General features: G+C 40.6%; 1 protein-coding gene across 1 annotated transcript in view; it reads right to left on the bottom strand.

The window, feature by feature from the left end:
- The window catches only part of SND1 (staphylococcal nuclease and tudor domain containing 1), a gene marked incomplete at its 3' end in the record, with an annotated part of 461,155 nt that overhangs the window by 386,224 nt on the left and 50,843 nt on the right, over positions 1-24,088 (bottom strand). The window contains exons 4-9 of the mRNA XM_080701065.1: positions 20,295-20,373; positions 17,742-17,902; positions 16,942-17,033; positions 15,722-15,880; positions 14,378-14,484; positions 11,279-11,369 (exon numbers count right to left, since the gene is read on the bottom strand). Of these exons, the coding sequence (XP_080557191.1) occupies positions 11,279-11,369; positions 14,378-14,484; positions 15,722-15,880; positions 16,942-17,033; positions 17,742-17,902; positions 20,295-20,373 (689 nt within the window). The remainder of the gene's footprint in view (positions 1-11,278; positions 11,370-14,377; positions 14,485-15,721; positions 15,881-16,941; positions 17,034-17,741; positions 17,903-20,294; positions 20,374-24,088) is intronic.

Genomic DNA, 24,088 nt, shown 5'->3' with positions numbered 1-24,088 from the left:
CAGTCCTTCACAAACATACATGTGTCACCCTGGTCCTCCACAAAAACTAAGCACAGTAATTTCACGGTATAAGCACTTAAGCAAAAATCAAACCAGGTTCTATCATAGATACTTAAAAGGGAATCAAGCATCACACACATTTCAACAGGGATATCCTATAAAATACCTGAGCAGCACTCCGCAAAACTATCACAGCATCAAAACCAAAGTTTAAGATACTGTCATGTCAAAAGGGAGCATAAAAAGATATGACAACTAATGCCGGGCGTGGTGGCGCATGCTTGTAATCCCTGTGCTAGGGAGGCAGAGACAGGAGGATCGCGCAGGTTCGAAGCCAGCCGCGCTGGTTTAAGAGACCGTGTTTCCAAATAAAAATATAAAAATAGGTCTGGGAGTGTAGCCTGGAGGTAGAAGGGCTTCCAGGAACCCCAGTACCACCAAAAAAATAAAAAATAAAGATATGACAACTAAATGTAATGTGGTATCCTGGAGGAGAAAAAGAACATTAGGAGGGAAAAAAAAAATCAAGAAAACCTGAATTAAAGTAATGCCTTTAGTTAATAAAAACCTACCAATATTGATACATCATTTTAACAAATGTACCATACTCATGTAAGATATATTTGGGGAAACTGGGATGGGAAGATGGATAACTGGGGAGAACTCTCTGTACTATCTGCTTTAAAACTGTCCTAAAAAGATTTCACTTGTCTTTAAAATTTTTTTATTACCTCTCAGAAGAGAGGTAATAAAAAATTCATTCAGCAAGCTGGTTTGCTAATATAAGCTACAACCAAGTGTTGACCTCTCTTTGGTGCAGCAAGGCTACTTTTCTAACAAGATCATCCCCTGAATGTCATATGACAAAAGTCCAGGAATTGGCTACTTTTAATGTTGTTGTTCTCTCTACTTTATATAACAAAATATACTACAGCAGTGTAGCCAAAAATATTGAAAAATATCATAAGATAGTCACTTGCATTTGGCACAGTAGTACAAGTACTAGCCAGAGCAATTAGGCAAGAAAAAAGGCATTCAAATTCAGAAAGAAGAAATAAACTGGGCGTAGTGGCTCACGCTTATTTAATCCCAGTACTTGGGAGGCTGAGACAGGAAAATTGCAGGTTCATGCCCAGCCTCAGCTGCTTAGTGAGGCCTCCACAACTTAGACTGGGTTCCATTCCCAGTACACAAAAATAAAAATAAAAATAAAAATAAATAAAAGAAATAAAATTACCACTATTGTTCTCACATGACATATATGTAGAAAACCCTAGTAATTCCATAAATATTGTTAGAATTAATAAACAAATTCACAAAGTAACAGGATACAAAGTTGATAGTCAAAATCAGTTACATTTCTATACACTAAAAATAAAATTAATTTCCAAAAGCATCAAAATGAGCAAAATACTTCAAGATTAACCAAGGAAGTAGAAAAACTTATACAGTGAAAACTATAAAACATTGCTGAAAGAAATTAACAAGGCAACATAAATGGAAACATTCCAAGACCAGGATGGAAAGACTTAATGTGTTGAGATGTCAATATTACTAAAAGGAATTTACAGCCAGGAATGGTGGTGCACGCTTATAATCCCAGCATTCAGGAGGTGGAGACCAAAGGATCATGGTTCATGGACAGCCTCAGCTACTTACCGAGGCCCTTCACAACTCAGTGAGACCCTTTTTCAAAAAATAAAAGACTAAAAAATAGGGCTGGGGGTGTAGTTCAGAGGTAGAATGCCCCTGGGTTCTATCCCCGGTAAATAAATAAATAAATGCAATTTACAGATTTACTGTAATCTCTCAAGATCCTGAGAAACATTTTTATAAAAATTGAACCACCCATCAAAAAATTCATATTGAATCTCAAGAGACACCAACTAGCCAAACCATCTGAAAAGGGAAAAGCAAAGCTAGAGGACACATACCTCTTGATTTCAAGCTTACTACAAAGCTACATAACCAAAATCATATACTATTGACGTAGAGAAAGCTGTATGGACAGGACGGATGGAATACAGTCCAAAAATAAAACCTTCAGATATACTGTCAAATGGTTACTGATAAGAATACCAATACCATCAATGAAGAAAGAACAGTCTTTTCAAGACTGGTGCTAGGAAAACTAGATATCCACTTGCAAAAGATTGAAGCTGAGCCAGACATGGTGGTGCATGCCTGTAACGCCAGTACTTGGGGGCTGAAATAAGAGGTCCAAGGCTAACCTCAGCAATATAATGAGGCCCTGAGAAACTTAGTAAGACCCTGTTTCAAATTAAATAGGCTAGAAGTATAGCTTTGAGGTAGAATGCCCTTGGGTTCAATCCCCAGTACCACCAAAAAAAAAATAAAAATAAAAATAAATTAAAAATAAAAAATAAAAAATAAATGGGGTAAGAAAACTTGGACCTTTACCTAACCCCATCCATCTATAATAACTGACTCAATAAATCCATGTCTTAAGACTAAATTTACAAAATTCTTAGAACTCACAGGGCCAAAAATTTACATCTTTGCATTTAGCAATGCTTTTTTTGGCTATGATACCAAAGATAAAGGCAAGAATAACAAAATGGACAAATTAGATTTCACATATTTTGTAGATTATGCATGAGAAGTACTACTAACAGAATTAAAGCAATCTAGCTAATGGAAGAAAATATTTCCAGATTATATATCTGACCATTAGTACCCAAAGTATAGAAAAAATTCCAAAAATTAAACAACAACAACAACAACAACACACACACACACACACACACACACACACACACACACAGCTTCACAATTAAAAACTGGGCAAAGGCTCTAGCTCTGATACCTATAAGTGCTACAAATCAAAAATAAATTTTTAAACATTTCTATAAAGGGCCAGGCGTGGTGGCGCACGCTTGTAATCCCCGCGCTTGGGAGGCAGAGACAGGAGGATCGCACTGGTTCGAAGCCAGCCTCGCTGGCTTATGAGACCCTGTTTTCAAATGAAAAGGTTAAAAAATAGGTCTGAAAGTGTAGCCTGTGGGAGTGTATCCCGGAGGTAGAAGGGCTTCCAGGAACCCCAGTACCACCAAAAAAAAAAAAATTTTTTTTAAACATTTCTATAAAAAAGATATATAAATAGCCAACAAACACAAGGAAAAGATGTTCAACATCATTAATCCTTAAGGTAAATGCAAAACATAACTATAATGAGATACCATTTTATACCAATTAGGATACCTAATGTCAAAAAACAAAACAAAAACTCAGAAATTTAATAATGTTGATAGGAATACAGAGAAACCCTTCTGTACTGTTGGTGGAAATACAAAATGGTGTGGTATACCAATTCTTCAAAAACATCAAAATATAATTACCATTTGATCCAGCAATTCCAATTTTGGGTATATATGCAGACGGATATTAATACATTCATATTCATATTAGCACCATTTACAATAATTAAGATGTGGAAGTAACCCAAGTATCCATGAATAGGTAACTATACAAGTTTAAAGTGTATATACATATACTAGAATACTATTCAGCCTTAAAAAGCAAGTAAATTCTGAGACATGCTGCAACATGCATTAACCTTACATTATACAAACTGAAGTATTGCCAGTCATAAGATAAACACTGTAAGGTTCTACTTATCTAACTGATTTTGAATAATCAGAATCAGAGACAAAAAGCAGAATGACAAGCCACGCAGGCGTGGTGGCGCACGCTTGTAATCCCAGCATTCAGGAGGCTGAGACCGGAGGATCGCGGTTCGCAGACAGCCTCAGCTACTTAGTGAGGCCCTCTGCAACTCAGTGAGACCCGGTTTCAAAATAAAGAATAAAAAAATAGGGCAAGGGTTGTAGCTCGGAGGTAGAATGCCCCTGGGTTCCATCCCCCAACCACCCCCCCCCCAAAAAAGTAGGATGACAGTTGCCACGGGCTGGTGGAAATGGAGAAGGAGGTGGGATATTGTTTTGTGGGTATGATTTCAGTTTATAATAAGCTCGGGAGATGGATGGTAGTAGTAGGTGCACAACAATGTGAACATGTTAATACTACTAAACTGTACATTTAGAAACAGTTAAGATAGTAAACTTTACATTACGTGAATCCTAAAACAGAAAAGGCTAGGGAAAGAAGCCTGAGACATGAATACCAACTCCATCTAGAGCTGTGATGCTAAGTAACGCATGTAAGTAGAAACAGAAAGAAAAAAAAAATCAGGACAAAACCAACTAGATTCTAAACTACACTGCATCCGCAGATGGCCTTGTAACTTGATGACCAAATTTGATTTGGCTACCAATGTCACTCAACTATATAGCGTTTCCAAATAAAGCCCTAATGGCAAGAGGTGCTCCTATATTGTTTTTTTTTTTTCCTTAAGAAAAAAAACAAGGTCTTGCTAGGTTGCTGAGAGTCTCACTACATTGCCAAGGCTGGTTCTGAACATGCAGTCCTCTTATATCAACCTCCAAAGTTCTGAGATTATAAGCATGCACCACCACGCCAGGCTACTCCTCAATTTTTACCATCTTCTCACAGTACCTCCTTTGGAGCTGTGTCTGTTTAATCTATCACATAAGGACAGGCAGCCATGCACCAGGCCTCTAACCAGCAGGGCAGTGAGAAGACACCTCTTGAGGACATGTTTCCCCTCCCCCTGCCCTCCCAATTCAGGTCTGTGAAATCTGCAATGCCCACAGATCCAGCAGCAGGGACAGAAGCCAAGCCACGTGCTCAAGGGACCATATGGCTACAAACAGCACAGATCAGCTAAAACGCCACAGGGAAGGCAGGCAGGGAACTGGCAGGCCACGACAGGCACAAAAGTCTCAGGCAGGCTCAGCTAATCGCTGTGAAGGGAACATGCTTCTCTGCTAACCTGGAGAGACAAGGAGAGCCCTCCCTTGCGTTTCATTCCTTGAGAAGTAAAACTGCTCAAGCAGAGGATGGAAACCAGTCTCTCAATAGAGAAAATACTTTTGTTGAGTTGCAAATTCCTCAGAGCCAGCCTCTTGGCAAAAACTAGTCTACAGCCTTGTGTCAGTTTCAGAAGTCAATTACAGGGACCCAGACACACCCAGAGTGAAGAGGTCAGAGGTGAGTGTCCAGGGGATTCCAGTTATTTTAGCTGTGCCCTGTACAGAGTTAACTCTTAAAGAACAGTGTGATGCTGAAAGGATTTCCGTTTACTAAGGCCTCACAATCACATGATCCTCCACACAGAATCACTCAACAAAACCTTGCAGGGCTTTTAGGCTTTGGGTTTGTGAGCCCCAGGTACCTGAGGATGCTTGGGTTTACCTCAGAAAAGTTACTGAGCATTTTTTTTAATGATTTACAACAGATGTTGTATGTCAAATGACTGCAAAACTACAGTTGGGTTCTATGTTATGAAAAGTGATACAGGTATTTTTTTTTTTCCTTTTTAAGTCTGCGCTAATATCCAGTGTACTACAAGAAACTATGGCCCACTGGCCCATCCATCCCACTGCACAGAGATCATATGGCCTGCAAAGCCTGAAAGATTACTATGTGTTCCTTTCAGAAAAAGCTAGCCACCCAGGATGGTGGCACACACTTGTAATCCCAGTATTTGGGAAGCTAAGACAAGAGAATCAAAAAGAAAAAAAGAATAAAAGAAAAAGCTGGTCAACCCCTATTCTACCACATATTAGAAAACAGACATATTAGAGGTATACAGCAGTTTTTTGTTTTCTTTTTGATGGTGCTGGGAATTGAACCCAGGGGCATTCTACCTCCAAGCTACACCCGCAGCCCATTTTTTTTAATTCTTTATTTTGAAAAAGGGTCTCACTGAGTTGCAGAGGGCCTAAGTAGCCGAGGCTGGCCACGGACCTGCGATTGTTCATCTCAGTAATCCCAAGTACTGGGATTACAAGTGTGCGTCACCACGCCCAGCTCAGCAGTTAACATTTTTGAAGAATGATTGACAAATATATTACAAATTATCTCTATACAAATAACTGCCATTTCCATACAGACTTATTCTCTATTTTCTAAATAATAGAAAAATCACCAAGTATGTGACTATCAACCTTTTGAGGACTGGTTAAATAAGATACAGCACAGCTTCACAATGGAATACTATGCAACAATTGTAGAAGCTCAGATGTTGATTCTGGTTCACTTTCTAACTCCTCTAGATAAAAATAAAGATATCTCTCTAACCAGCCTATTCATCTATTACATAAGTCTAAGAGGACAAATATAATGAAAGAAAATACTGCCATAAACTTCCAAAGCAGGGAAGTAAATGGATGCACAACTGACTCTACAGATTCGCAAAACCTAAATCCTGAGCCAGTGGTGAGAAAATACAAAGCCAATCTCATCTATATTGCAGAGAAGCCCCACTACAAAAAAAACTCAAACCGTCAAATCAGGCTTCTTGAGTGGGTTTGAAAACAGAACCTAATGCTAGGATTGGTTTTAAATCTCCCTAAGAATATGCTAGATTTCAAGACATATACCCTAAATCCACATGTAGGTTCGATACAGCTTCCCAGTATTTTAATATCTCATTCTTAAATAAAAAATACAACAAAAGATGATCAGATCTGAGAGAAGCCTCTAGTATAAAAGAATAGGCAACCAAAATAACAGGAAATATACAGAAAAAACCATAAGAATATTAAAATTAATTCCTCAGAGATCTAATCTGAAATAAGTTTTAGGCATTTTGTAAATAATTAAAGAAACATTCAGAGAATAAATTCTTGAAAATGAAAACAAACACAGTATCATAGAAGAAATACTTAATAGTTGGGCATGGTAATACAGGCATGTAATACCAGTACTTAGGAAACTGAGACAGGAGAATTTCAGGTTCATGGCCGGACTCAGCAACTTAGGGAGGCCCTCCAAAACTTAGTGGGACACTGTTTCAAAATAAAATATGGCTGGGGTGCTGCTAAGTAGAATGCCCTTGAGTTTAATCCACAATGCCACAAAAGAGAGTAAGGAAAAAAGAAAGGAAGGAAGGAAGGGCTTAATAAAAGGGTTAAATGATAACTCGGAAGAAATCTAAAATGAAGAAAAGACAGAGGTGAAAAACAAAAAAATTGAAACACCAGCTCCCGAAGTCCAACATCTAAATGACATTAGTTCTAAGAAAAAGGAGAATGAAAACACTATATGAAATTCAACAAGAGTATATTGGGGGTGCAAACTAAAGATTTAAATGTTGAAACATAATATGCTCATATGTGGATAAATTTGCATAATTGTGCGTTGTTGGAACACCGGTATAAAAAAGAATTTGCTAAATTCTTATATAGAAAGAAAAAACAAATTATACAAGGATTAGGAATCAAAATAATTTCAGGCCCAAAAACAAGGAGAAAAAAGAAACCCTATTAACTAAATGATAATAGAGCAAAACCTTAACAATTCTGATTGAAAATTACTTCCACATTAAAGTTCTATACCCAGCTAAATTACCAAGTTTAAGCAGAGAATGAATATAAAAGTTTTCATCAAATTTAACACCCAAGCACTCGTTTGCCATGAAGTTAAGAGAAAAAGTGGGCCACAAAAATGAAGTAGCAACTCTTAAAAAGGGGATGGGGGAGCCACAGGGTACAACAAGCATAGTTCCAATCTGAGTGTACGGCAAATAAACCTCCCAGGATACTGGGGTACAAATCCAGAGAGACATCCCTATAACAGCCAGAAGAGGAGCCAGTACAAACTGCTATGTCACAAGGCTCCTAGAAATTATTATCGAAGAGAAGATTAACAGACCAAAAAAATGTCTTGAGAGGAAATTTAGACGGCAGAGAATTTATAATAATGTATTTTAAAATTACTAACCTCTAGGGAAACAAAAAATTGTATAAGAAATAAAAATTCGCTTTAAAAGCTATATAACTCTTTAATGATTAGCATTTACAAAGTAAATACTAAATATTAGTTTAACCAAAATTATGGTATAATCATGTCAGAAGGGTGGCAAAGAGCATATGTGTGCCCATGTGACTATGGGAGTTTGAGTGGTGAGAAAACTAAATCTGCATCCTTCCATGGTATAAAGGAAAGGGGTTATGCTTACAACTGAAAATATAAACATTTTATTCAGAGATATAAATTAGCCAAGAGTTTAAAATGGCTACCTTTGGGGAGGTATTTCTTAACAAGGCTACAAAAATTTTTAATGTTTTTATATTAAAAGTAAAAAATTAGAAATATAAAACTTATATACAAGTTGGGCGTGGTGGCGCACGCTGGTAATCCCAGCGCTTGGAAGGCTGAGACAGGAGGATTGAATGGGTTCGAAGCCAGCTTCAGCCACTTAGTGAGGCTCTCAGCAATTTAGTGGGACCCTCTTTCCAATAAAATATAAAATAGGTCTGAGAGTGTAGCCCGGGGGTAGAAAGCCCCTCGGTTCCATCCCAGTACTGGAAAAAAAAAAAAAAAAGGACATACAAAAAAATAATAATAAGGTACAGATTAAGTACCAAAACATTAATCAACTGTGCACATCACTAAAAACATTGCTGCCATTTTTTGTAGCAAGTTTTTCCTTGATGAAGAAGCAGTGCCTGGATTTTTATTCTATCTCAAACTCTTCATGTCATATCAGGGCACTCTGAACAAAACTGGTATAGACCATGGGTCATAAAGCATTATGTAAAGGGCCACAGAACAAACACTTCAGGCTCTGCAAGTAAAAACTCAGGAGTTTTCACCAACTCCATGACAATTATTAAACTCTGCCACTTTGTCATGAAAATAGCCACACACAATACTTAAATACAGATGGCGAGGTTCCAATTTATTCACAACACTGAAGTTTAATTTCACACAATTTTCATGCCATGCAAAAAAATTTTTTTCAACATAAAATCCAGACCAGACAAAAACAAATTCAGTCAGATATGGCTCACATGCCATGGTTAGCCAAATTTGAGATAAGAGAGTACGACCAACTTTGTTTAGGAAAAAGATCTATCATAGCATTTCAGGTAGGATGGCTATTTTGCTTACATCGTTTTTTGTTTTCTTTCTGCTTTAAAAACAAAAATAATACTCAAGTTTTGGATGTTATTTAATTTGTGGTACTAAAGATTGAACCCAGAGACATTCTCCCACCAAGTTATACCTCCAGTCTTTTTTTTTTTTTTTTTTTGGGGGGGGGTGTTTTAAAAAAAAAAAACCGAGTCACTAAGTTGCTGAGGCAGGCTCTGAGTCCATGATCCTCCTGTCTCAGCTTTCAAAGTACTGGGATTACAGATATACAACACTGTGCCCTTCTCCCAGAATTTTTTTAGAACTCAGTAACTTTTTAAATCCTTTATTTATCTCTTCTCTCTCTATTCCCTAAGCAGGCCTATATTTAATCGACCTAAATTTATATTTAAAATTCTGTAAGATTGATTATTTCTCATGATCTTCAATCAGATGATTTCTACTCTAACACTGTAATAAATAAAACTTCGTAAAAAGATTCTGCAATGCTGGATGTTAAAAAAAAATGGAAAAAAATAGGTGGACATGATGGCATCCAGTACTTGGGAGGCTGACAGAGGAGAATCGAAAGTTCATAGCCAGCCTCAGCTTCCTATAAGAGGCCCTCCACAACTTGGTAAGCCCCTGTTTCAAAATAAAGAATAAAAATAGGGCTTAACTCAGTGGTAGAAAGCCCCTGGGTTCAATCTCCAATACTACACACACACACACACACACATTCCTACAGCCATTTCTCCCTTTTCTAGTTCTCAATAAAGTGATATTTAAAACAAACGCAAGCCAGGCATGGTGGCGCATGCCTGTAATCCCAGCACTTGGGAGCCTGAGACAGGAGGTTCAAAGCCAGCTCAGCTACTTAGTGAGGCTCTCAGAAACATAGTGAGACCCTGTTTCCAAATAAAGTATAAAATAGGTCTGGGAATATAGGCTGGAGGTAGAAAAGCCCCTGGGTTCCACCCTCAGTACCAATAAATAAATAAATAATACAAAATAAAGCAAATGCATCGGCACAATCATCTAATTCTTTAAAATTCTTTCTCCAGAAATCTTTGGTTCCCCAACCAGCAAAGACCCCAAACTCATCTTCCAGTTTTTCTACAAACTCAGGGTCAGCTGAGGAGGAATTGCTGGGGACAGGATAAGTGGGACTCTCCCACACCGTATTTCCCTAATGTCACAGACCCACAAAGTGATAAGGTAAAACTGAAGGCCTGCCTCTCCTGCTTGGTGAATGGTCATCCTTTGACTGCAGAGATACACTTTAATTCATGAGAAACAGAAGCACAGCTAAGTGAGTTCTAAGTAGTTAGAGCAGCCCGTGTCCAAGTCCGCACACCAGTACATTCCTCACAGAGAGGGATCCAAGGTTCATTCTGGTCCACACTGATCTCTGGAAGACATACAAGGGCCCATTCTACCATGGACAACTCTCACTCACGTCCACTACAGGGAGTGATTATGGCTACTCTAACAGCTACTTAGACACTACCTACTGGACGAGGGAAAGAGGTCACTTGAGCATTCTGTGACCTATTACTTTGGACATCATAAAAAAGAATAAAAAATTCAGCCAATTCCTCAGAGCCTTTGCTGAATTTTTACCATTCTAAGACAAACCATTTGGGGATTTTTCGGCCTGACAGCGCCACCTAGTGGTGCTCCATCCTGAATTGATGGTTAACTGATGAGAGACAGCCATTCTGGCCAAGAATATGGAGACTTTTCTATTTTTTGTTTATAGATAGACAAAATTCCCAGCACATATTGACAAAAGATAAAACAGGTTGGAAAACATTATGGCACTTGAAGAAGGCATGGGGAATAGGTCTACTCCTCAACGTTATGAAAACCTGCACTTCAGAAAATTCATCCCAAGACACCAGTGAAGGATAACTCACAGGAAACACGTACAGATACACACCAGTTCCAAAGAGAATGAAGAGATATTTGAGGGCATATATACTAGTCACAGGCAATCTGAGAGAATGCCATTTACAAAGCGGATAAAAACAATGCATAGATGTGAGGAATACTTCTAGCTGTCAATGCCCACGAGTTTAACTTCTGAATCTGTGATGAAGTTATGCTAATTTACAGCAAGTCATGTACATGTTCTTATGGTCTCTAAACCCCCTGTAATACACACACACACACACACACACACACACACACACACACACACACACACACGCCTTAAAATATTCCAGAGCTACAACATTGCTAATTGTTCAGATTCATGCATTATCACTTGCCTGGCCATGTCCACTATTCATATAACATGCTGAGAATGACTCACCTTGGCAACAAACTGCTTGTCCTTTTGGTCCAAATTAGCAGTGGGAGGTACGTAGTCTCTCCATATCCTCAGCCTGCGCTCCTTGGCAAACCTGACAACAGAGCGAGGGTGCGAGATCACTCAGACCAAGCCCATTCCATCTGAGCCCCCCGCCATCCTGGGAGCAGTTCAAGCAGAATCCTACCCCATCCTACTGACACGTCCAGGAGAGAGACCTCCAGTCAAACCAGAACAAAGAGTGAGCAAGTGGGAATATCCACACACTGTAGCGCAAATGGAAAAATCCAAGACACAAATACAAAATCATGGTTGGTAGGCTGGGATCTAGGGGTGCGATCGCTGGCGCACAGTCAGCATATGTCCACCTGAAGATGAACTTCTTGATCTGTACAGTATCTTCTAAGTGACAACCACAGCAAGTGGGCTGACAGAGCAACTGCTCTATTAAATGGGAAGAGCATACATTTAAATACTTTTTTTTTTAATTACAGAGCTGGGCGTGGTGGCGCACACTCGTAATTCTAGCATTTGGGAGGCTGAGACAGGAGGATCGCAGTTTGAGGACAGCCTCAGCTACTACTTAGTGAGGCTCTTTGCAACTCAGTGAGACCCTGTTTCAAAATAAAGAATTAAAAAAAAAAATTAGGGCCCAGGGGTGTAGCTCAGAAGTAGAATGCCCCTGAGTTCCATCCCCAGCACTTAAAAAAAAAAAAAAAAAAAAAATCAGGCCTGCTCTTGCATACATCTATAATCGTAGTGCTTGGGAGGCTGAACCAAGAGGATTGCAGGTTCAAAGCCAGCCTTAGCAACTGAGTGAGGCGCTCAGCAAATCAGTGAGACCCTGTTTCTAAATAAGAAATAAAATGGGGCTGGGGACATAAGCCAGAGGTGGAAAGACCTGGGTTCCATCGCCAGGACCACAAAAGAATCTGAATTATAAGAAGGTTATTAGCTACCAAATCCTATATGGAACAAAACTGTCACCATAGCACATCTAAAGAATAATTGAGAAGTAGACAAAATACCTATAGAAGTTCATTGGCAGCAGTTTAAAAAAAAAAAACATGCCAAGTGTGGTGGCACACATGCTTGTAATACCAGTACTTGGGAGGCTGAGACAGGAGGATCGCAGGTTCACGGCCATCCTCAGCTACTTAGTGAGGCCTTCCACAACGTAGGCCCTGTTTCAAGATAAAAGAATAAAGCAATAGGACTGAGGGTGTAGCTCAGAGGCAGAATGCCCCTGGGTTCAATCCCCAGTTCTAAAAAAAAAAGAAAAAAACATTATGCAGGCACTGTGGCTTGCACCTGTAATCCCAAGACTAAGGATCACACAGTAATTTATCAATTCCTCATTTCAAAACAAATGGAATAGGGCTGGAGGCTGAGGCTGGGGAAGGAAGAACACTCCTAGATTCAGTCCTATTTAAAAAAAAAAATGTTGCCAGAAATTCACTTTGAAGTACTAAGCCCAATATTCTGAGTCAGACTAAGAGCAAGATATTGAATATGTGCAAAGATGAAAAAAAAACAAAAGAAAAAAAAAATCAACGAACAGCTGTCCTAGACTACTTACAAATAATGGATGCATGCGCAGAAACTATTATTTCTGAAAGCAGTATTACAACCAGTTTTTTAAAGAAGCACTAAAATGAGGAAAAAAGACAAACAAAATGCAGTAGTTGTACAATACATAAAGTACTTCTACAGATAGGAGGTAACCCTCCCAACAATGCATGTACTTCAAATCCAGCATGCTAAACAGCAGGCAAATAATTCCAAATCGAGATGCGATTTGCATTCCCTGGTCGAAGCCTATTTAATAACGATGAGCACTCTCCCGAAAAATCCATAAAATCTTCCACAGATGTTATGAAACATGTAGATAATACTTTAATTGTACTCACTTTCTTCAAAAAGAGGTAGGAACTTAAGAAAAACAAAAAATTATCAACCAAAAAATAATTTAAAATAGCAATGGACTTAAAATTTTCTGTACAAAAAGTAAATAAACTGAACATCATAGAATCATCACAAGTATTTGCAACAATGTATTTGGCAAAGCTATTATAGCTTTCTAATTATGGAACACAAAAACTAAAAGACGATGTAAGTAATCACTATGTTTTTTTCATTAGACAATACATTTGTCAGACATGCAAACCATCCCGCTTATAGGTACAGAAGGATGTAAAAAGACCTAAGAAACAAATACCGTAGTTATTTAACTTTGCAGTTGTGCATTACTTAGCTGTACATTTCAATGGCAAAAACATACAGTTACGTAAACCATTATAATTTTATGATTCTGAATAAGCCATACAACAAGCTTCGGAAGCTGACCATCATGGGCTGTCTGCCGTCTTCTGCTTATAGGTGTCCCAGGACGTGGGAATTCAGGCTCATCTGAGAGCATTATTTCCATTCATCTATTCTTGGTCCCTGGGACTCTCTTCTTCCATCTAACTCATCAAATGGAGGTAAACAGCTAATATTTCCTTGATACTTGAAATAGCCACCAATCTTTGAAATTCTCATGCTCAGTTTTTTGGAAATAAGTTATTTTTGCGCCTGCTTTAATCATAAGACACCAAGCCAAAAACTTGACAACAGCACCCCAGCGCTGCATGAGCATTCATAATTAAAACATGCTTCTAAATAAATTAGGCACCAGGCCTCACCACAACTTGGAATGGTCCTAGTTTAGGGCCCACAGGTGCTACCTTCCCATCACAGCTCTGCTCCAGTCCAACTGCCTAGAAGTAGCTAATAAGCAATTTGATTCCACTGTCCAAAAATGAACCTCAAGTTATTTTATTATAAATGTATAAAGCCCAGAACTGAGTAAAGGGGCTTAGGAAAAGTGAACTGGAAACATTAAAGCAGAAAATCATGTGACTAAGCCCTTCTTGGCACTGAATTAAACTGCACCTAAAGACTAGCATTTAAGTTACTCGTCTATGAGATCCTATCTTCTTTTGGAATTTCCTAATTCCTTTACTGAAATACAGGAGACATCAGCACCAATGGGCAAGAAAAAGAGGGTTAGATTTCTTTCCCTGAGGTCCGTGGCTGGAAGGCTTCCCTGACAGATCTTACCTCTCAGCTGCCCTCAGCTTTTCTGCACCCCGAGTGTAAACTGCAATGGACCAGTCCACACAGCGTGCAAACCCTTCCTTCAGGAGGAGCTCAGTGATGTTGCCATTCTGAGAAACAAAAAGTATAAGAAGGAAGACACCGATCAGATTTTATAGCAAGAGATTCCATTTCTCTAGAGTTCTGACACAGTGAACACAGCCACAATCTACTGGACTGTTTTAAGTGGTTTCATTAATAAGCTGCCCCTAATGAAATGAAAAAGAAAAAAAGAAACCACCTGTACAATGGGAGATACCACGTTGAGACTCCTTTCAACAGCCTTGGCTTCATATTCTGACAATACCCAGCACAGTACCTCTCACTTAATAGGAGCAGGATAAATGTTAGTGGCATTGAATGGAATTGACATTTCAATAGCTCTTCTTGGGGGCAAAGAAGGATGTTAATCTTCTCTAAGAGTACATCGTATTCTTTCCTTCCCCAAGATCAGCACTTCCCACCTTCCCATAAGCAGAAACTGAAGGACGGACTGAGTAGGGAATAGCTCAGGCTACATTTTGCCCAGTGAATTACAATTCGCATTCTACTGTGACACAGAGCCATCTGGCAGGGCATGGCCAGACAGTCAGCACTCCAGAAGAAACAGACATGACCTTGGCATTCTAAACTAAGCCTCCCAGCCTTCCGCAAGTGCTGCGACAGAAGAATGAACTAGCTGAAAAACAGTGGTTTAACTCTGTACTAGACATAGGTTACAATAATGAAAAGTCACTTAATTCTCAAAACAAGGTCATGTCATCTAAAAATAGCCAATCTACCAGAGTGTGCAATAGGGGAATATTCCCAGCAGCTGGAATAACAAGAACATAAGAACCTACTTCCGGCTCAAATCAGACTTAGGGGGTAACTGCCATGGCCTGGAATACAGAAGTAAGGTCTTGATATATCATCTCCTTCATCGCTGGTCAGCCAATACTCCACATAGCCGACTTCTACACTCCCATACACAGACGCTACTCTACAAGGTTCAGCCCTACTTCTACAAGAGGTAGCCTTTCTATAACTGGCAATCACTAGGGATCAAACACTTGGGAAAGTAAGAGGTGAAGTTCCTCTTCCCTTTGAGTCCAGCAACATCTGAGATCAACTTCCTTAAGGTCATAATTGCCCAGACGGGTCCAATCCTAAACAAATGGGATCTCCCATTCTGACGAACACCTCAGAAATTACCAAGTGGTAATCCTACCAAGATATTTAAGAGGAAAAAAGAGAAGCAAACTACAGCTCCTCAAACCTTCAATATACCCTTAACCCAGCTCAAGGCAGGCTGCACAGCACACTCACTGGATGAAGGATGGTTCCCAGGATGTTCTGGTTGTGGCAGCTTTCTAGAATTATCTGAACATCTCTCTGAAGCAGTCGGGACTCCGTAAAAAATTTGGCTTCCGCAGCAAATGGCTCTGGTGTTTCACTACCATCTGCTTCCCGACGAAAAGTTGGGCACTAAAGGAAAATAAGGCCGGTAAGAAATGCAGCCTGAATGTGAGAGCCAGGCGCCCTGGCCCTGTGCGGAGCCCTGCAAATCATGCACAAGATAAGCTTGGGGAGGTGTCCAGGCCACTCTAACCCTTTTAAAAACGTACTGCAAAGAGGGACTAGAAATAACATCTGCTGGGCTTTTTTTTTTTGTGGTACTGGGGTTTCTGGAAGCCCTTCTACCTCTGGGCTACACTCCCAGACCTATTTTTACATTTTTATTTGGAAACAGGGTCTCCTAAGCCAGCGCGCATGGCTGGCTTCGAACCTGCGCGATCCTCCTTTCTCCGCCTCTCAAGCGCGGGGATTACAAGCGTGCGCCACCACGTCCGGCTCTTCTGGGCTTCTTGGCAAAGGCAAATAAACTTACACAATCATGGGAAAAATCACTAGATTATAGTTGAAAATGGTCCCTTGCACCAAGAAAAGATTACCAGTGCCTAAGCTTTAGTCCCTGAATTTTCTTTTTTTTTTTTTTTTTTTTTTTTTTGGCGGTATTGGGGATTGAACCCAGGGACATTCTACCTCTAAGCTATACCCTCAGCCCTATTTTGTATTCTTTATTTTGAAATAGGGTCTCACTGAGTTGCGGAGGGCCTCACTAAGTAGCTGAGACTGTCCACAAATCTCGATCCTCCTGTCTCAGCCTCCCAAATGCTGAGATTACAAGCACGTGCCACCATGCCCGGCTAATCCCTGACTTTAAAAAAGTAAAATGGATATTTTACATTAATATAAACCATATTTAGCAAATTTCAGAGCACTCATCCCTCCTCTTCTAAGTGTAAATCTTAATCTCTCATCCCAAACCGACCCAAAGTGCTCTAAAAAAAAAAAAAAAAAAAAAAAAAGCTATTTGATACAGTTAGAAATGTCCCACTGCAAACCAAAGTAAGTACAAAGTACTCTAGGTGATGGCCCACATGAGGAAGAATAGGAGATCAAGTCCCAGAAGAGGGACTCAGATCACTGAGCACTGCACACATCCCATGCCCATGTTCACTGAGTGGTGCAGTGTGTGGTCTGACCTTGATTCCTGACAGCATGACTGTAACCAGGTAGTAATCTGGGAGAAGCAGGGCCCTGACCACGCTGCCATCCCGCACGTGCTCGATGATAGCTGCAGGATAGAACAAATGGCTTTAGTCCTTTAAAAAGTTGTGGCAGGAATAAACAATGTCATCAAATTGCAATGAACCCAGTTCCTCTCCCCCGGCTCCAAAACCCTGAGCGAGCCCCCTGAGAAGTGAAGGACACTGGCAGATCACGAGGATTCGCACGGACAGGTCCTAGGGACACACACCAGACCTGCTCCTGTCTTCTGAGCCTTCCAGGACCTCATGGCTCATGCTGAAGCCTTGTTATCCAAAATCTAAGATGCTACAAAGTAAGATGCCAGCAAAAAAAAAAAAAAAAGTAAATACATATCACTCATACTTTGACTCAGTCTGTAGTTAACCAGGTCTCAAAGAAGGACCAAAAACTACATTTACACATGTAGGGAATACATGTTTCCACCTCCAAGTTTCAGTGGTAGTAATTTAAGTAGCCTTCTTTTGGAGACAGGAGGATCTGCAATGTATAAAATACTGGCGATTTACTACTCAGCAACAGCAAAGGCCTGGCCTCTGAAAAATATACCCAATTTAACCTGGGTAAGAAGAAATCAAACTCCCTCCAAAATGCCACAGTGTTCTTTTACCTTAAGGATTTCCCTTGGACACCAAGTAAGTCAAAGAAAGGCTCAATAAATCGTATAGACATCAAGAAGCAAAGAGCAGGTAGACAGAAGCCACCCTGCGTCACCGCTCTTTCCCAGCAGCCTCACCGTTGACGGGCTTCTGGTGGTGCGAGTCCACGAAGTGCCTTGGGTTCTCAATGGCATACTTTAGGTCCCGGATGGTATGCGATCCGTTCCCCTCACTCCACATCCCTTTCTTCGACGCCTTTGCTTGTTCCTCACAGTCAGAGAGCCGGCTTTGCTCAGGACTAGGGCGTGAAAAACAAACAAGTTTGCTAGTGAGTTCACAAACAGAAATCAGCAGCTCTTTGCCACCAGCTTTCTGTAGCGTCCTCTTCCCTGAAAAGAGACCAAATCATCAGTCTGGGATCTCTGACTTTAGATTCAAGCTTCAGAGCAGAAAATCACCATGAGGGCAATTTCCAGATTGCAAACTTGCTCCTGCAGATGCGATTCTACAAGCATTTAATGAGAAGGTCTAAAGAACATGCTCTCAGTACTGCCACCACTGGCAAGAAGGAAACGTGTTAGTGGCTCAGAGGGGAGCCGCTGCGGGGAGGGGCGGGTGGTACAGCTGCATTTAACCATCCCAGATACAGGCACTAGAATCTAGGCACAGCGCAACAGGACACAATACAGGGAAGGTGACGAGGAACCACCCTTACTCCCTCAGTCAAGGCCAGGGCACCCACAGCCAGCAGTGCTGTTACAGAAGCTTCTGCCCAAAACCACCTATGCAATTCACTAAAACCGGCTAGACAGAGGTGGTTTGAAAATGGAGCCTCCTCCTGCATCAGGCAGGAAAACAAACTACATATACATATACATATACTAAGTAACCAAAAAGTAAACAGACCAAAGCAAGTATTGAAAAACAAAACAAAAAATAGTCTAGAAATAGTTCTCTCTCCTATCTGAGCTAAATTTAGAAACCAATGAACTACATGGCCTTTGTACAGTTTCAGGCACCTGGTACCAACATATAAACTAAATCTCCTCCCACCTTGATCAGTAGGGATTTCCAAGCAGTAACCATTGCCCATTCCAGAAGTCTTCAGTACCTCTCTTTCCCCCCCCCCAACCCCTAAAGCAACCACATCAATGATCCAAATTTGCAGCCAGCGAGAGGTAAAAAAGAAAAACTAGCAAAAGAATGGAAACAGGCACAAAAACTGAGAAAAGTACTCTAAGTCTAAAGGGATCTGCATGCTAGTAGAATTTCTTTGTTGAGATGAAAGAAAATTGTAGTAGGTTTTTTTTTATTACTCATTCCGGTTGCAAACTGAATTCCCAAAAACCACTGCAACAGTAATCATGCCAGTAATTGTCCTTAAGTTAGAACTGTGGCGTGCTTCCAAAAACACCACCTAAAATAAATATCTTAATTCAACACAATCCCACATGTATATACAACAATTACAGTCCAGTAAATGCTTCCTTGCAATCAGAAAGGCCCACAGAAGTACACGGTGAATGACCTGGCTCCACAGCCTAAGAAGGCAGAAAAAATGTCATAGGTGTATTCTGCATCGATACACCCATGCAAATATTTATTCAAAGGCTTTTCTTCAGCTACTGCAGTCATATAACAAGGACTTAATGATTTAAATAGCATGTTTATACCTCCCAAATTACTGATGTAGCTTATCACTTTTCAGAGACTAAAGTGTTAATTAAGCCAGCTGCAATCCATCCTACTGAGCTAGCACTAGCAAACTAAAGCATGGTGCACTATAGACCTTACATACCTAAGGCTCCCTTCCAGCAAGTTCACACTGCCATTAGCTAAACAGATACACGTTTATCTACCGATTTAGAACCTACAGATTCATAGACCGCAATTAAAAGGCTCAAGAGAAATTTTTCCCGACTCTCAAAATAGAACAATTGTGGCCTTGACAATTTCCCCAGATTCTAAGCAGATTTTGCTTAAAATTCTACTTATTCACCCACTTTTTTCCCCCTGTGATTCTCCCTGTATCAGATACAATATTGTACATCTGTTTCGCATCTAACTCCCTATTAGAATGCTAACCAAGCATAGGTCTGTTCACTGCTACATTTTCAGTGGCTAGAATAGAATCCAGCACATAGTAAATGCTCAGTAAATATTTAGGGCTGACTGGACGGTTAAATACTGTGGAACTAAGTATGGTCTAAGTCCTGTTGACTCACAAATACAAAGAACAGAACTGCCTAGAACTGCCTAGTCTCAGACTATTGCGGGGGGGGGGGGTGTTTTGTGATGCTGAGGATTGAACCCGGAGGCACTCTACCTTTTTCATTATCTATTTTGAGAGAGGGCCTCACTAAGTTGCTGAAGCCTGCCTTGAACTTGGCAATCCTGTCTCGGCCTCCCCCAGTTGCTGGAATTACAGGCATGAGCTACTGTATTTGGCTCAAAACCTGTTTCTAAAGCAGGTAAATACATCAAACACCATTAATGAGTGTTGAGTGACCTCCTGCTTCCAAATAATTCATGGCCAAGACCATCTCCACAGTCATGAAAGCGTCTGAGCCGATGTGTTCTGTGCAAAGGGACAGGAATGAAACTGCAGCAGCGCCAGTTCACAGCTCACTGCCCTCTCCCCCTTGGCATCTCAAGAAAGACAGAGGGAAAGGAGAGAACTGGATACTTACTTATTAGCTCTCATGCCTTCTCTCCGGGTAGCCAAGCCCTCTGCAACCAGTGACTCTGCAATATTTTCCCCATTTGTATCTGAGGAGAAAAAAAAGATTAAACACAAGATTCAAACCTGCCTCCGCTGGCAACAAAGCTCAAGGCATTTCACATGCAGCTTTTCAAGGCATGTGATGCTGCCAGAAATGTGGACAAGCTTTACAGAAAACCTCGTCTCCCCAAATGTCCACTCTCTAGGATCGAAAGACCTATCAATCTTCTTCTCAGGACTCTTTTCTAATTTTCTAGTGTATCTCCCAGGCCAAAGGCAATCTCCAGAACCATGGGAGACTGACAAGAACACCAGAAACTTGTGGCAGGCAGCTCGGGCATGGAGCAGAGACCAAAGGAGAGGAATCCTGGAGCTGAATGCAGATCCAGGAAGCTTAATGGCTCAGACAAAATCTCTCAGCATCCTAATTTGCCTCTAAAGATGGAAGAGCCTTTACTTCGATGGGTTCTTGTGAGAAATATGTCTAAATCACCAGGTACAATGCCAAGCAGAGCAGGGATTAGAAAAAGTTAGTTGCCTTACCTTGTAAGTCTAATAGACATATCCATTTAGGGTTGTCTGTCACATTCTACACCAGAAAGTCTAATTCCTCTCCATAATGTCCTATTCTCTGCTCCAAGAGAACCCAAGACAAGCTATGCGACTTGAAAAAGACTGTGGCTTGTTCTCACCAAGAAGACACTGTCTGGGTTTCCAATCTCTCACACAGCAGCCATCAGAACAGGCAAGAAAAATGAAGTTAAACATAAAACGCAACCTTATTAGGTTCTACTCAGGCACTTGAAACATTAATTGCATTTCCATACTATTGAAAAAGCTTTTAGGCTGGGAATATTCTCTTAAATCTTTGCTTGTCAGCTGAAACGATAAAGGAAGACATCTAAAAGGGAATCACTGCATAAAAATCTTTAATATGGCAGAGAACAAGCTCCTAGATAAACTGAAACACAGCAGTCTAGCTGATAGGTAATGTCAGCACAGAATAAAATTCTGTAAGATTTATATTCCGTTACACTACACATTGACTTCCACAAGCAATAACAAGTACACATTCCTCCCCAGGTCTAACCTAAATGCCTAGCCATTAAAATACCCAACTTTCTGCAGAGGCACATTTTAAGACTCTTTCTTTCTCTTCCAATGTTGAGGTGAATGATATTTATACAATACACACTGAAGTCTGATGCTCAGTATGGGTCACCTGACCCTTTCCATTAAGGTTACTGTTGACACCAGACACAGACTTTATTAAAGAATATTACAGTGGTTCCTTCAAAGCAACAGGAACGCCAGAGTAGAAAGTCAAAAGGAAGGATTCAGCAATTAAAGGTTGGGCACTGAGGTGCCAAGATATCAGGAGGTACAAAGAATGAAGCCTAAGTACAAACAACGTGGGTGAATGGCCATAAAACCAGCCCATCGACGGTGTATCCAACAGCTCTCATGCACTTTCTTGACACAGAGCACTCTGAAACGACTCACTTCTAAAAGACTGAGCTGTGAATGCTCCTTCAGAAGAGAAAGAAATAGAGTCCCCTGGACTGAGCCCTCAAAGGAGGCGATGAAATATGGCGAACAGGAAACAAGCAGAAATTTGTGAGCCAAAGATTTCACTCTTATATGTTACTCATCAGATTATGGTTCTGATCAAGTCACAATTGGAGGACAGTATTCAAGGCAGGAAGATTCTGTCCTCAAAAGTCCAAAGTTGGAGCTGGGTATGGTGGCCCATGCTTGTAATCCCCATGCTTAGGAGGCTGAGACAGGAGGATTGCGCAGGTCTGAAGCCAGCCTCAGCTACTGAGTGAAGCTCTCGGCAACTTAGTGAGACCCTGTTTCCAAATAAAGTATAAAATAGGTCTGGAAGTACAGCCCAGAGGTAGAAAAGCCCCTGGGTTCCACCCCAAGTATCACACACACACACACACACACACACACACACACAATCCAAAGTTGGATCATCTATTTTTTATTTTTATTTCTTATTTTTTGCGGGGCTGGGGCTGGAACCCAGGGGAATTCGATCTCCGAGCTACACTGCCTTCCCTATTTTTTATTCTTTATTTTGAAAGGGTCTCACTGAGTTGTGAAGGGCCTCACTAATTAGCTGAGGCTGTCCCTGAACCATGACACTCCAGTTTCAGCCTCCCAAATGCTGGGACTACAAGTGTGCACCACCACACCCAGCTTATCTCCTTTTTTAAATAAGTTCTAGACTAACCACAAATCCTACCATTCTCTTCCATCAGAAAAGTGCGAATTTGGATCAAATGATTCCAAGGTCATCCTCAACTCACTTTTCTAATACCTATACAATTAAAATCAGTCTTAACAGGATGTTATTAGCCTCATTATTCAACGCTGCTTGTTTACCTGGTACTGACTACCAAGTCAAAATAGATTATCTAGCCGGGCATGGTGGTGCACGCACGCACACACAAGCTTGTAATCCCTGAGCTGGGGAAGCAGAGACTGGAGGATCCCGCAGGTTCGAGGAAGGATCACGCAGGTTCGAAGCCAGCCTCACTGGTTTAAGAGACCTTGTTTCCAAATAAAATATAAAATAGGTCTGGGAGTGTAGCCCAGAGGTAGAAGGGTTCTATCCCCAGTACCACCAAAGATAATAATAATAATAATAGATTATCTAACACAGCTAAGTTGAATGAGGTAAAGAATCACATGAATGAAGCTTCAACATCAAAGCCTGCTCCCAAGCTCTTTATGTTCAACTGGCTGCTTTCTAAAGAACAGTGCAGCAATTCGTTCAGTGTCCTATATCTGTTCAAATTCCACTTCCCAGCCAGGTATGGTGGCACACGCCTGTAATCCTAGTACTTAGGAGGCTGATTCAAAGATAGCCTCAGCAACCCTACAAGATCTTGTTTCAAAACGAAAAACAAGGCAGGCATGGTAGTGCGTGCCTATGATTCTAGTACTTTGGAGACAGACAGGAGGATCACAGGTTCAAGGACAGCCTCAGCCAATAGCGACCTTCTCATCAACCTAGCAAAACCCTGTTTCAAAACAAAAAATAAAAAGGGCTTGGAGTGTAGCTTGGATGTAAAATGCCTCTTGGTTCAATACCCAGTACCAAAAAATAACAATAAATTTAAAAATAAGATAAAATAGGGATGTGAGTATAGCTTGGAGGTGGAATGCCTCTGGATTCCATTCCCAGTATCACCCCAAAGAGAAACTCCATTCCCAAATCTCCCCAATCTTACTCTCCTTCCACCTAATTGAAAGAAGATCACAACACTTAATATCCCATGAGCCACCTGGCCCTGCAGAACAGCAGGTACCTGCATGTGTGCACGCGCACAGTTACTAAATACATGGAACATGCCAGGCCTAGGTACTTAACATATACTATCTTTTTAAACTCTCAATAGCTTACAAATGAAGAAACTAGGGCTTCATGAGGCTAAGGGAAAGGATACACAGTGGGAAAGTCAGAATTCTAACCCACATCTATGCAACTGCAAAGCCTGTCTTCCTCCTATTCTGTAACAAAATACATGGCCTACAAAAAAACAGGCTCTGAAGAGATCAGCAATTCCTAAAGAGTCTCCAGCAAGAGAAAAGCCACAAGATAAAGGAAACAGAGGATGCACGAGAGGAAATCTATAAGAATTTAGTTAACACTCTGACCTAAGCACACAGCCATTGAGTTCCACATGCAGAGCCCTAAACAGAATGAACGCTACACTAAACCACAGCCACCCAACACCAAGCCAAGGA

The sequence above is a fragment of the Muscardinus avellanarius genome (genome assembly GCF_963383645.1).
Source record: "Muscardinus avellanarius genome assembly, chromosome: 9".
In the NCBI taxonomy this organism is placed as follows: Eukaryota; Metazoa; Chordata; class Mammalia; order Rodentia; family Gliridae; genus Muscardinus; species Muscardinus avellanarius.
The sequence above is the reverse complement of the archived record's forward strand: the minus strand, read 5'-3'. Positions and strand labels throughout refer to the sequence as shown.